At 39.1% G+C, this 12,155-nt stretch overlaps 1 protein-coding gene across 1 annotated transcript; it reads right to left on the bottom strand.

The window, feature by feature from the left end:
• Positions 1 to 3,148: 3,148 nt before the first annotated feature.
• LOC140153661 (putative aldolase class 2 protein CC_1201) lies at positions 3,149 to 11,438 on the bottom strand. Its single transcript, XM_072176467.1, has 5 exons — positions 11,225 to 11,438; positions 7,055 to 7,250; positions 6,189 to 6,360; positions 5,394 to 5,647; positions 3,149 to 4,371 (listed from the first exon to the last, which is right to left on the bottom strand). The coding sequence occupies exons 1-5, from the start codon at positions 11,392 to 11,394 to the stop codon at positions 4,213 to 4,215; spliced, it is 951 nt and encodes a 316-aa protein (XP_072032568.1). The 5' UTR covers positions 11,395 to 11,438; the 3' UTR covers positions 3,149 to 4,212.
• Positions 11,439 to 12,155: the final 717 nt, after the last annotated feature.

Here is a 12,155-nt window from a genome sequence, read left to right as displayed (position 1 = left end):
ATAAAGCCGCTACTTTGAAACCATTTCTGTTCCTGTAGTCCAGGAAACACAAAAACGTTTTTAAACAGGTTATATTTTGGGGTTTTGTTTTAGTAAAAACGTTTTAATAACATTTAATGTCGGGTTATATAAAGGCCATGAAAACGTGTTAAAATATTCTTGAATGACAACACTACTACAATATTTTTTAAATGTTTTCAAAATGTTATTGTAAAGTAATTTTTACAAACAATTTTTCCAAATACTTTGCCGACACATAGGCCTAATAACATTATGTTAAAATATTTGCAGTTAGGTATCAAAAAATATTTTTTAATGTTGTGAAAACGTTTTATACCTATTATATACCCTTTATATTATATAACCCGACATTTAAACGTTTTCTGGCAAGCTTTTCTAACCTTTTGCGTATGATGTCGAACACGTTTTGTGTTTGCCGGGTGGTTGCATTATATCTTATACCTCCAACCAAAATAATCGGATCAGTTGAGACGGGTCCGTTTCTACATGGCTTTCTTGGTCTATATAGTGGGACTGCATGGCCAACTAACATGCTAACTTGGAAGTTACAAATACGAAATAAAATCCACAGAAACTGAAAGTATTGCTTTCAATTGTAAGCGTATTTGTAAAATTAGCATGAATTGAATCGAATGGATGTATATTTTTGGCCGTCTTCTTTCACAATAATATTATTTTAGCTCTGAGACACATTAGAAATAATTTATACCAACCAATTATGATTCCGTGGGCCGTAGTTGGATGAGCTCTGCATCGGAAATCTGGGCCTACATGCAAACTCAAAATAGCCTAGCCTGGGACAACAAACCTCAATTTTTCATTTACATGGACTAAAACAATGGGATTCTTTTGTGAAATTTTAGATTTTATCATGTTTATTCAGAGTTTTCATTTTCCAATGCAACGGTTCAAAATAAAAATTGATCGCTTTTCTTTTGAGAGTGTTCTTTCTTTTTTGTTTTGTTTTTGTTTGTTTGTTTTTTACTTTAATATCTTTTAAAAACGTTTATTTATTCTTTTCAATTTCATATAGGCCAGCAAACTAATATAATAGCTTTTAGAGCTTGGCTTGGGCGATTTCAGGACTGTACCAGAGACTGTACGGTGAGCAAAATTATTGGGAAAATGATTTCTTGGTTTGTCGATAGGTGGCGATATTACTGCCTGATTATAGGCATCCCGCCATGACATCTCCACTCGTGATTATTCTTTGTTTATATGATGATAATTTATATTTTCCTGTAATGAAAATGTTGTTTTGATGTATAAATGTATACATATGGAACTCATCACGTATATTTTGTCTGTTCAATTTCCTTACAATTACTTGGTAAGAAACGCTATATTGCTGCTAAAGTAGCTTTGAACGTTCTTTTTCAGTCACAAGTTCGCTCAATTTAAACTATCTAATAGTAGCCAATGAAATGGTCGAAAAACGACTGAGTTTAGCTTATTTGTTGTATTTATATCATTATCAAGAAGATATTTGTTGTGGTGGTTGTTGAAAAAAACCGTTTTCGAGTCGAGTTTTATATTATGTTGCAACATCGTAATGTAAAAGAGAAATAAAAAAGTATCATCCCATAAACGAATATCATCTGCTAATTTTCTGTTGGAAATTTCAACGTTTTCAAAAAGTATTGTGGAAGACGTTGAGGGCGATATGATTTATATTTGAGTGGCTACTAGAAACTTTTTACTACCGAACACAACTGCGAAGCATTCACAAACGCTTGTCAGTGAGACCCGGTGCAATTTGGGGTAGGGGCTGAAAATTTATGGAGCCTATGAGGGTGCCCTGAAATGTATGGACCCTTTGAGGAGAGGGGGGCCTTGAAACAATAATGTAACGTGATATAGTATCCTGAACACGTGTCAGATTGAGAACATACCTTTCCTGCTTAAATTTCCATGGAAACTGTACAGCTATCATTGGCGTACCGTGGCCGCTCCTACCCTTTTTGCCTTTTTTCTCCTCAATTTTTTAAATATTTTAACCAAAGAATATTTTGCCATATATCAGGTGTTTCGTTAACTGGGTAACAAACAGGGCAAAAGAATTAAGGCCCATTGAATCATGTTAGCTTCACCTATTTTGTGATGTCACCTACGCACAGTGTCATCGCCCCAATATCTTCATGGTAGAAATCGCCATGGTAGGTTGAATCCACAGCCAAGCATGACCATTTTATTCCGACCTTATGAGACGCATAATTAGCCAAGTGACCTGACTTAGACTACTGACAATAGCCGGGGTAATTGATTTCTCGCTGTGTGGGTAAGCTTGTATACGACATTGCGGTCAATGGTCATACTGCCTCCACTGGAGTAGTGAGTGCAGCTATAGCCTGCGCGCTGTAGTCCATACAGGACCAACGCAATATAAAATTAGAATTTTGGTCAGATTTTGAGTTCAAGATGCACGGCCTTTTCTCAAGACGCAAGCTAACGACTATCATATCTGTTCAACACGTATTTTCAAGTGTATGAGACCAGATCTGGTTTCTTGAGACGAAATCATTTACGAGAGATATTCATCATTTTCTACCCCGGTATCCGAAGATTTTCGTCTGATATCAAAATCGTGCATAGCAATTCACGTGTATCGATCCCGGGTATTTATTTCAGTATCTCTGCTGCACCAAATAATTATTAGCCAGGCGATGTCGGTGTGCTACGTAATAAAACACCCGAGATACGGCAAACTAGGCCTATTCTTTTCCAAGCAGAACAATCTGAGACCATTTTGACATTAAATTGGATCGATTCAGCCCATATTTATGGTAGAGCTACGAGTTTTGGAAATATTGGGCAAGACATAGTCGAGTCCAATATTTTAGAACTCATAGCAAGATCAATAAATATTGGGCGTAAAGCATCCACTTTTTCCAATATTTTCACACACTTGGATTCATAAATCAGAGCATTTATTTTTGTGCATGTATAGCATGTATAGAGCCGAAAATTTCACAATTGTTTCCAAACTATACCTTTTTGACCAATTTTTAAATTTGAGCCCTACATAAGCGGCCTTTTTTTTCTTGTTTGATATGTGTTATTGTAGATATCTTTTAGAAGTCAGGGGTAAACTTATCACTGATTAATTTGATAACCAGTCAGGTTGATGAACAACATTGTTTGACGCAATATTTCTAGATTTTAGCCGGAGGATCGTCACAACAATAATTATTAGCACTTTGATATAAGCATTTTGAGTTGTTAGTTATATAAGCATTTTGAGTTGTACGTGGAATTATAAGCATTTTGAGTTGTAATTAAGTTGAATTGTACATAACTTGCCCGGGATAGCTTGAAATAATAGCAAGTGCCCCACCATTGTTACTTTCATCTTTACTACGGCCCACTTGGATTGGAACAACCTGCAGCACCACATGTATGATTAATGTTTGTCAAACATAAGCGTTATATACCAAAACTACATCTATTGGTAATGTTTTTTAAACATAAGCTTTATACACCAAAACTACATCTAGTAATGTTTTTCAAACATAAGCTTTATATACGAAAACTACAAGTATTATTAATGTTTTTGAAACACACAGGCTTAATAACAGCAATGTTTTTGAAACTTATATGATTATACGATAAGCAACCCACTGAAGCAGCATCGCTAAATGTTACAAACAATATTGCAAGGGCCATTGATGATATTAATGATCCACGCGTTTCACTTATGATTGATCTTTCTGCAACACTATAATTGTTGATCGACCATATCATTTCACCATTTTGAATGCCCTTTCGTAACAAAGTCAAACCCTTTTTCAAAATTACAAAGGTGGTCGCCAGTTTTGATTTAGGCGGTGTGTTATCTTACAACTATGATATTACTTTTGGCGTACCACAAGGGTCAATAGTTGGTCCCAGACGTTGGTCCCAGACTCTATAAGTCCCAGACTCTATAAGCCATTTTACATTATACATGATATATAAATATTTATATCTATTAAATAGATTACACTATAAACTGATATTCTAATATAAAAAATACCCGGGAATAAAACTTCAATCCCGTTATCTACTGCCCGACACATGATCACATACCGATTTGCGTGACAAATTTAAAACAAAATGATTAAAACGATAGAACCTGATATTATAATTATCATAATTTCACTGTCAAGATACATTAATTACGTTCAAACGATTTTAATTATAATTTCTGCAATATTACGTCATGAATCTAGATCCTTTAGCGATAATGACATCTTTCATACTGTTGAAAAACAAAGGTGCGATGTAGTCATATTTCGGCCACGTTTTTGCCGTCTTTTCAACTTGATCCTCCGGCAGTTCTGAAAGCTCACGACCAGTCGACATAGCCAATACCTAAAGGAAAAATAAATTAAAGCGATCAATGGAATTTTGATTCTCTTCTGGTTTATATCTCTCAAGTCTCATGTTTACCACGTTTAACGTCAGGTTTATTACAATCGTCAATGCTGACGGTTGGCGTACCACAAGGGTCAATAATTGGTCCCAGACGTTTTACCGAATACTGAATTTTGCCGAATACTGTCATAATGTAGCTCTATCAACCACTGTCTTAAATTTACATTATACATGATATATAAATATTTATATCTATTACATGTACATGAAGTTGTGTTCTTCTTTCGTGTAAAAGAGTGCTCAATCCTATGACGGAGAGCATGTATACATAAAATTAAAAGAAACCAATTATTCCATGTTGATTCACTACAGACTGTTTCGCCCAGCGGCTCCTATATCTTATTGCCTTCAGCATGGTTCCGTTAATCCATTTGTTTACCTTTCCTTTGTAGATTTGCAGTTAGTGCTTGTATACATTGTAAGCCCTATGTTCTATGGGCAACTTGAGAGAAGGAGGTACGGTTGCCTGACTGCTTATAAATCACATCTATAGTCTTCCTAATAATGAAACTCCGATGGCCAAGTGCTTAAAATTTGAACTAAATGGGTATCTTATTTTGCTCCAAAAGCAATTTGTTCAACGAATATTCTCTTCACAGCAGGGGTAGCATTAAGGCCCGAAAGTCGGGGGTTGTTTTCCCGTGCTTTTCACTCCCGAGCTTGCAGAAAATCCAAATACATGGGGTGAAAATTAAATCTCGGGGGTGAAAAATATTTTGCAGTGTAGTCAGGGGTAGGAGTAAGGTCCAAAAGTAGAGGGTCAGAGTTCACCCCCGAGCTTGCACATATTCCCAATATAGTGGGTGAAAAATTGATCTTTTTTAAATTTAGGGGGTCAATCACCCCCGATTGGGGGTTAACGCTACCCCTGCTTCACAGGTAGCTTGCCATTTGGACTTTGACCATGAGTGCCTGTTACGAAGTGCAAAGACCATTAACTAAGAACTGTGAACCATTACCTGCAGTTGACAAACTCTCTCCAAGAAATACAGCGCATTGAAAGCATAAGCCACTGTTGGTCCAATAGCGGTGACGCCATGATTACCATGCAACAAGATTTCATTGTCACGGAATACCCGGGCCATTCTATCGCCTTCTGCGACATTTTCATCCATGTCGGGAATACCATCAAAATCTTGATCGTAGGCAATCCTGCCATGGAATCTCGCGGAGTTTTGGTGGAGCATTAGGAGACGAGAATCTTTTAAGCAAGCTACAAAAAATAGTGAAGGTATCATACAGACAAAACAGCAGATTAGTTTTACATATAAATAGTGTTGATCCTATTTCAAGCAATTTAATGATAAGTTACCGAAGGCAGGACCGTAACCAACCTGGTCGTTCCGATAGGGCAAACAGTCAGTCATTGGAAACGTTGTCCCGGACTGTGGGAAACAAGTACGGGGAAATAAGATCCAAACGGTTGATTGAAAGATTTCATCCTGTCTGCCACTGACACCTGGGACTGACCCCATTATGTTTATGTCGATGACCCTATTTTATAAAACCTTATGTATGAGTATCTAAATGTTAAAACGTTGTCCCGGCTGTGGGAAACAAGTACGGGAAAACAAGATTCAAAAGTGGTTGATTTAAAGATATCACCCTCACTGTCAGTGACCCCATGTGATTATGTCCATACTTTATGGAAACTTTTGAGTTAAATGTTTTAATGTTTTAACGTCAGATAATAACCAGATCTATAATACTTCTTTATGGCCAGATGGATTAATTATCCAGAGAGTTAATCTCACCCAACGCTGTAGCATACGGTTGGTGTGTATGCATGACGCATTTGGCACCATCTCCCGATCTAGCTCGATGTATTGCACGATGGATACAGAAGGCAGTGGGATCTACGGTTCCTTTACCCTCTATCGTCTCACCACTCTCAAAATCCACTCCTATCAATTGACTTGCTGTCACCTATGGAGAGAGGTGGAGATAATAAAGGCATTCAATCTACAAGTTCAATGTTTGGTTTATTTTTTAATTATTTGAGTTGTTCGGTTTGACAACCATGGATAACTCGAGGCAAATCTCATATGCAGCTATATTTTCGGTGGGTCCATTTGAACACCGGGACGAGTTGGGAACAGTCAGGGGTTAATACCATACTCTTCTCGAAACTGGAGTAGCCTATGGATTTTTTTGTATACGGTACCGACGGCTTAACATCCCCCTCCGAAGGACGTAATGCTGTCATAGCTCATATGCCCGGGCCCCTCTAATTGTACCATGGGGAGAGCCGCAGTCTGGAATTCAATCTACAAATTAAATTCTGACATTATTTGTCCAGGTCAATATCCCAGCAAGTTGTCTATCGTCGGGAATTGACCCCGGGATCTCTTGTATAAAAGGCGAGAATTTTATCCACTGAGTAACGCTCTCACAGCAGACAGAATAAGAGGAAGAGGATTGGTGTCAGACTTTATGTATATACCATGCGGAACAAAAAGGGCGGGCTTAGCAACTGTAATAATCACTGTAAGTACATGCGGTCGTCTACGCTAGAAACTACTTGTAAACTTAGTAAAAGGTAAACGTCCCTTCCGGACGATACCTAACAAACGACGATAGAAACGTTAAGAACTAGTCAAAGAAGTCTAGAAAGTCCTACCTGACTCCAATGTAACCCATACGGTATGACTAGCATGACATCATTTCCACTATTAGAAGATGGTGCGCGTAAAGTCAGATGATTGTCAATGCCTTCTTCAAATCCAAGATGTTCAAGAATCTGGTAGGCAGCGGCAAGATCAACACGGCACTGCAAATTATCAAACTTGTGATTCGAAGACTCGTTCTTAACTTCCCTACAAGAGATGATACATAAATACCGGCACATGTATTAAGAGGAAACAAATGCAACTGAATTAACAATAGACGAATTGATCAACTAAACTAATAGCCAGCTAGCTCTATGTCCTCTATGGCACATGTGTCTGTGCGAGTTGCATCCACATCCGAACCGTGAGACTAGGGATATGATATCACCCACACTCTATTTTTTATGGCACACTATACATTACCTCCCTCCTTCAAGTATACAGCACCATGCCGACTTCACCGTTCGTACATTCCGTGTACACCACAATATTGCACAACTTCACGCCGAGTTTATCGCACAAATGGAAAAGGCAGTAAGATTCTTAGACCAGCCCAACACAGTTTACTTGTTAGTTTCACTGGGAAATACATTAGGAGACAGCTATCGTACTCAATTTGGGACCACACCTTAACCATGATCTTCTCGCCCACAACAGTTTCAGCAAACATCTCCTTTTGCATACTTGGCCAGCCTAATGACTCAAGCTGGGTCTAGTATGTAGAGTGACACCATCACCTGAATCAGACTGCATGAGTTTGAGTATCCTCAACACAAAAGGATGTGCCTAATACTTCATCTCCCAGAACACATGGTGAATGTTGTGTTCTGCATCTGCATGTCATCTTCTGCTGATGATTCCATTTATGACGTTATCACAGAGAAACTTAATGCCATCTAGAAAGTTCCTTAAAACAGTTGCTGTCGTAGTGTCCTTGGTGATATGAATGCACATCACTGTAAATGGCCCTAAAGACCTGCTGTCATGGGGACTCGGCATTTGCTGTGTTAAACAAAGTTACTCTTTCATTGTCTTTTGTATTCATGGCAGCCTCCATTTACTGAAATACGGCACTTCCTTTCTATCAAGGAGACATTAGACTAGTATTATTAAGCATTACGTCCTGTGTCGGTCTAGATAACCTCTGGTACCTCACCATGCACAGGGAGACACCTGCACAAACAATCCATATTCTTATTGTCGCGGCCTCGCGGGGCAATATATAGGCATCGTTCATGGACTGCATGGGTATCATCACTCCTGTTTATGGTAATGTTCAGCTAGGGTTTGCTTAACTCCTGCAAACTATCTTCTGTGCCTAGTAACAGACTGTTGTATGCCCTCATTGATTGAAAAATTGTCTCGCCTGGTTGTATACTTGTATTTGGAGCTTTCCTGCGCTGCCTGAGGTTTTTCATCTCACACGCCCTTTGGTAATCTTCCTTTCGGTTTTTTGTTCATGGTTCATGTCTGTGACTGGCAGCCAAAAGTTGGAGCAAATTGTTAAAGAAGTCTATGATGGTGGTACATGGATTTGGTTTTCATGGGTATACAGCAGATGTGATGTGATGGACTGATGGTGATGTTGTTAGCATTCTCGCACCGTATCTCAATTTCTCCATCTACTTTCCCATGTTCTGAAAGTATGGTACCCATGTATTTAAATTCTTTGGATTGCAGAAAGGTCGTGCTGTCAAACTGGTGATATCCAGTTCCTTTGGAGATCGACTGATAAGTATGGTCTGTTTGTGGATGCTGATACTTATACCATACCTTTGGCACATGCGATGTTGATTGTTGAATCTGTCTGTATGTTATCCCGGAATGTTACTGGGGGTCGTGGCTATCGTGGTGAATGAGGCACTCGTCGTTATGGTCGTCTGCAAATCGATGTTCGTGTAGCACCTCAGGAACCTGGATTTATCTCTTGTGCTACAGTCCTGTATGCAGATGAGAAACAGAAAGGACGCAACTTTTGTCAGAATTCACCAGAAACCACTGGATGCACCCTGCCGGTATTCTAACAGTGCATTATGATGCCCTTGTAAATGACTCGTACATTATCCAGCAGCTGTCCCTTCACATCACTTAATCCTCCATAGTACAGACCGCAACTAGTGTCTGTTGACTCTGTTAACGGTTTTTCTTGGTTAATGAAGGCAATGAAGGCAATACACGTACAAGACTGAACGATGCTCCTCTCGCACATCTTAGGTCAGAAATGGCATCAGTGCAGCCTGAATCCAAATTAAGCCTCATTATTTGTAAGTTATCATTCCACAATAGGTCGTAGTTTCCTTTCCATGATCATGACGCACATCTTTCATGTGTGGCTGAGGAGAGAAACCCTCTGATCTTGGCGTACATTTTTCCAGTTTTTACACATGTATTTGGTTTCTATGTCACCACAGGCTTGAATGTCATCTGTACATGGTGCATTGTTTTAGGGATGGCTTTGACGACACTATCCACTTTTCCTCCTCCTGAATGGGCGGTGTCGTTTGTTCTTGACACCTTATGGTGGAAATGCCTCCTCTAGTTGCAACGACAGACTTTACTTGGTGATGGATATAGAAGGTGCTCGAAATACTTTCTCCACTTGTGATTGATTTCATCATGTATCTTCTGTCAGGGCATTGCTAGTGTCGTTGCCATCCTTGTCATGGATGGTTGGCGGCTAGGTCGTAGTTTCCTTTCCATGATCTTGGCGCACATATTTATGTGTGCTGGCTGAGGGGAGAAATCCCTCTGATCTTGGCGTACATCTTTCCAGTGTGGTTGAAGAGCGAAATCATACACCACAATCACTCTTCCTGTCCTTCTTCTTCCAGATATGTGGGGACAATCATTTATCGTCTGGTACTTTTCCCTCTTCCCAAGCCAAACACCATAACAACCATGTATTTGGTTTCTATGTCACCACAGGCTTGAATGTCATCTGTACATGGTGCATTATTTTTAGGGATGGCTTTGACGACACTATCCACACTTCCTTCTCCAGAATGGGCGGTGTCTTTTCTTCTTGACACCTTATGGTGGATATGCCTCATCCAGTTGCAACGACAGACTTTAATTGGTGATGGATATAGAAGGTGCTCGAAATACTTTCTCCATTTGTGATTGATTTCATCATCTTCTGCTAGTGTCATTGCCATCCTTGTCATGGATGGTCGACGTCTCGTTCCACTGAGTTGAAGAACTACTTGGATACTTCTGGAAGAGCAAGTGGATTTTGTGACCATTTCTACCCCGTATAGTCTTTCCAGGATTGGTCTTTTTGCCTCCTTAATGGTCTTAAACGTCTGACGTCCAGTTCCCTCTACTCAATCAGTCCCGATCCAGTTTGGTCATTGGCCATATCTTTAAATGGTGTCATTCCACCAATCAGTTCTTTGTCTGCTCTGTTCTTTCACCAAGCATCGTTTGCATTGATTGTGTCTGTGATTGAACCATGCAGCTCTATTAACCTTTTGTTGTGTTACTTTGTGTCAAAGTTGAAACTTGAATTTCTTGATCCCGGTGGGTTCTTCTGTGCAACAGCTTGTTCAAGTGTATGGAGCTGCATACGGTAGTTCATTTCTTAAGTCTGGGCCCATTCCTGGCCCTTATCTCCATAACTTCGGTCTGGGGTCCGACAACTTGACAAAGAGGTCATATTGAGCTCCTACTACTATCAAAACAACACTAGAGTAGATCTTTGTAGACCTAAGTACTACTACATGTTCAATAAAAATAATAACACTTAATATTTAATAATAATATTATTAATAATAATAACAGCACCACCACCACCACCACCACCACCAACAACAACAACAACAACAACAACAACAACAACAACAACAACAACAACAACAACAACAACAACAACAACAACAACAACAATGATGATAACAATAATAATATAATAATAATAATAATAATAATAACACTAGGCCTATATGCCTAATAATTTAATGATTTAATAAAAGATGCAATTGAACAATTCAATGCAATTCAATTCAAAATAAAATATTTCATTGCAACAAATCACATGTCGATGATATGCAAACAAATATAGAATACCTTTGAATAAATAGATAAATGCATTTAACATAATGTATGTCCCAAAGTCCAGGTGTCAAGTACATTAATATGCAGTAAGTAAGCTTACTAATTAAATAGCCTGTATATGCCTTTACCTTGTATCTGCTGACAGTTGTTTCGTATTCGTGGATAGTCTAGCAACCTGCTGCTGTATTAATGCTTGTGTCTGTAACATTCCAGGACATACAACACGGACATGACGAGTGTTATTTGTACGATACGTAGCTAAACAACGCCATAATCTTGTCAAAGATTTGGAAGCCATTATCAAACACTACAGCACCAGCCGAACTTAGCTTTACTTTGAACCTGACTTTGAACGGTTTAGGACGCGGCACATGTTGCACCGCGCCTGCAATGTTCAATCAGTCGCGTTTTAGCCCAGGTTTTAGTGGTGTGCGCCCTGAATTCACAGGTCATTCACTCAGTCGAGGTCATTCGTTAATCGTTCATTCACTGTTCATGACATTGCTAATTTTCTATTGGTCGAAAGTTGTATTTTGCATATGCAAATGTATGGCGGGAAATTCTATTGTGATCGGAGGGGTGGGAGTGGCAAGAATGGTAGGTAGCAGTCATTGACCGTTTGCACATCACAGACTTCAGTCGCTGGCTACGCTTTTGAATTTATTTTATCATTACAAAACTTATCACTGATAAAGTTTTGCGGAGTTATTATTTTCAGTTTCCGTGGAATTGGAGGATCAATCGCAACAAGAAAACTTCAGAATGAAGGAGCTGTATGCGTAGGATTTTTTGGAAAATGAAGAGGTGGTGAGTGGAAAGGGCTTAACTTTGGAATAAGTAAGTATACCATCGGGTCATGTATGTGCTGGTGTTCACTGGAACCATGAGCATCATACCGCCCTCATCAAGCGAGCCAACTACTGAATTCGTCGTGCAGTCCGGTGTTCCCCAAAGGACCATAAGGTCGGTGTGTTATGTTGTATATATGTGCGCAAAAGGAGCGATGAGTTAAATAGAAAATCATTTATTTTCGGCTGAGCATGCGCGAAAGAGAAAATA

Source organism: Amphiura filiformis, chromosome 5, assembly GCF_039555335.1.
Source record: "Amphiura filiformis chromosome 5, Afil_fr2py, whole genome shotgun sequence".
Classification (NCBI taxonomy): Eukaryota; Metazoa; Echinodermata; class Ophiuroidea; order Amphilepidida; family Amphiuridae; genus Amphiura; species Amphiura filiformis.
This window is presented reverse-complemented; position numbering and strand designations above follow the sequence as displayed.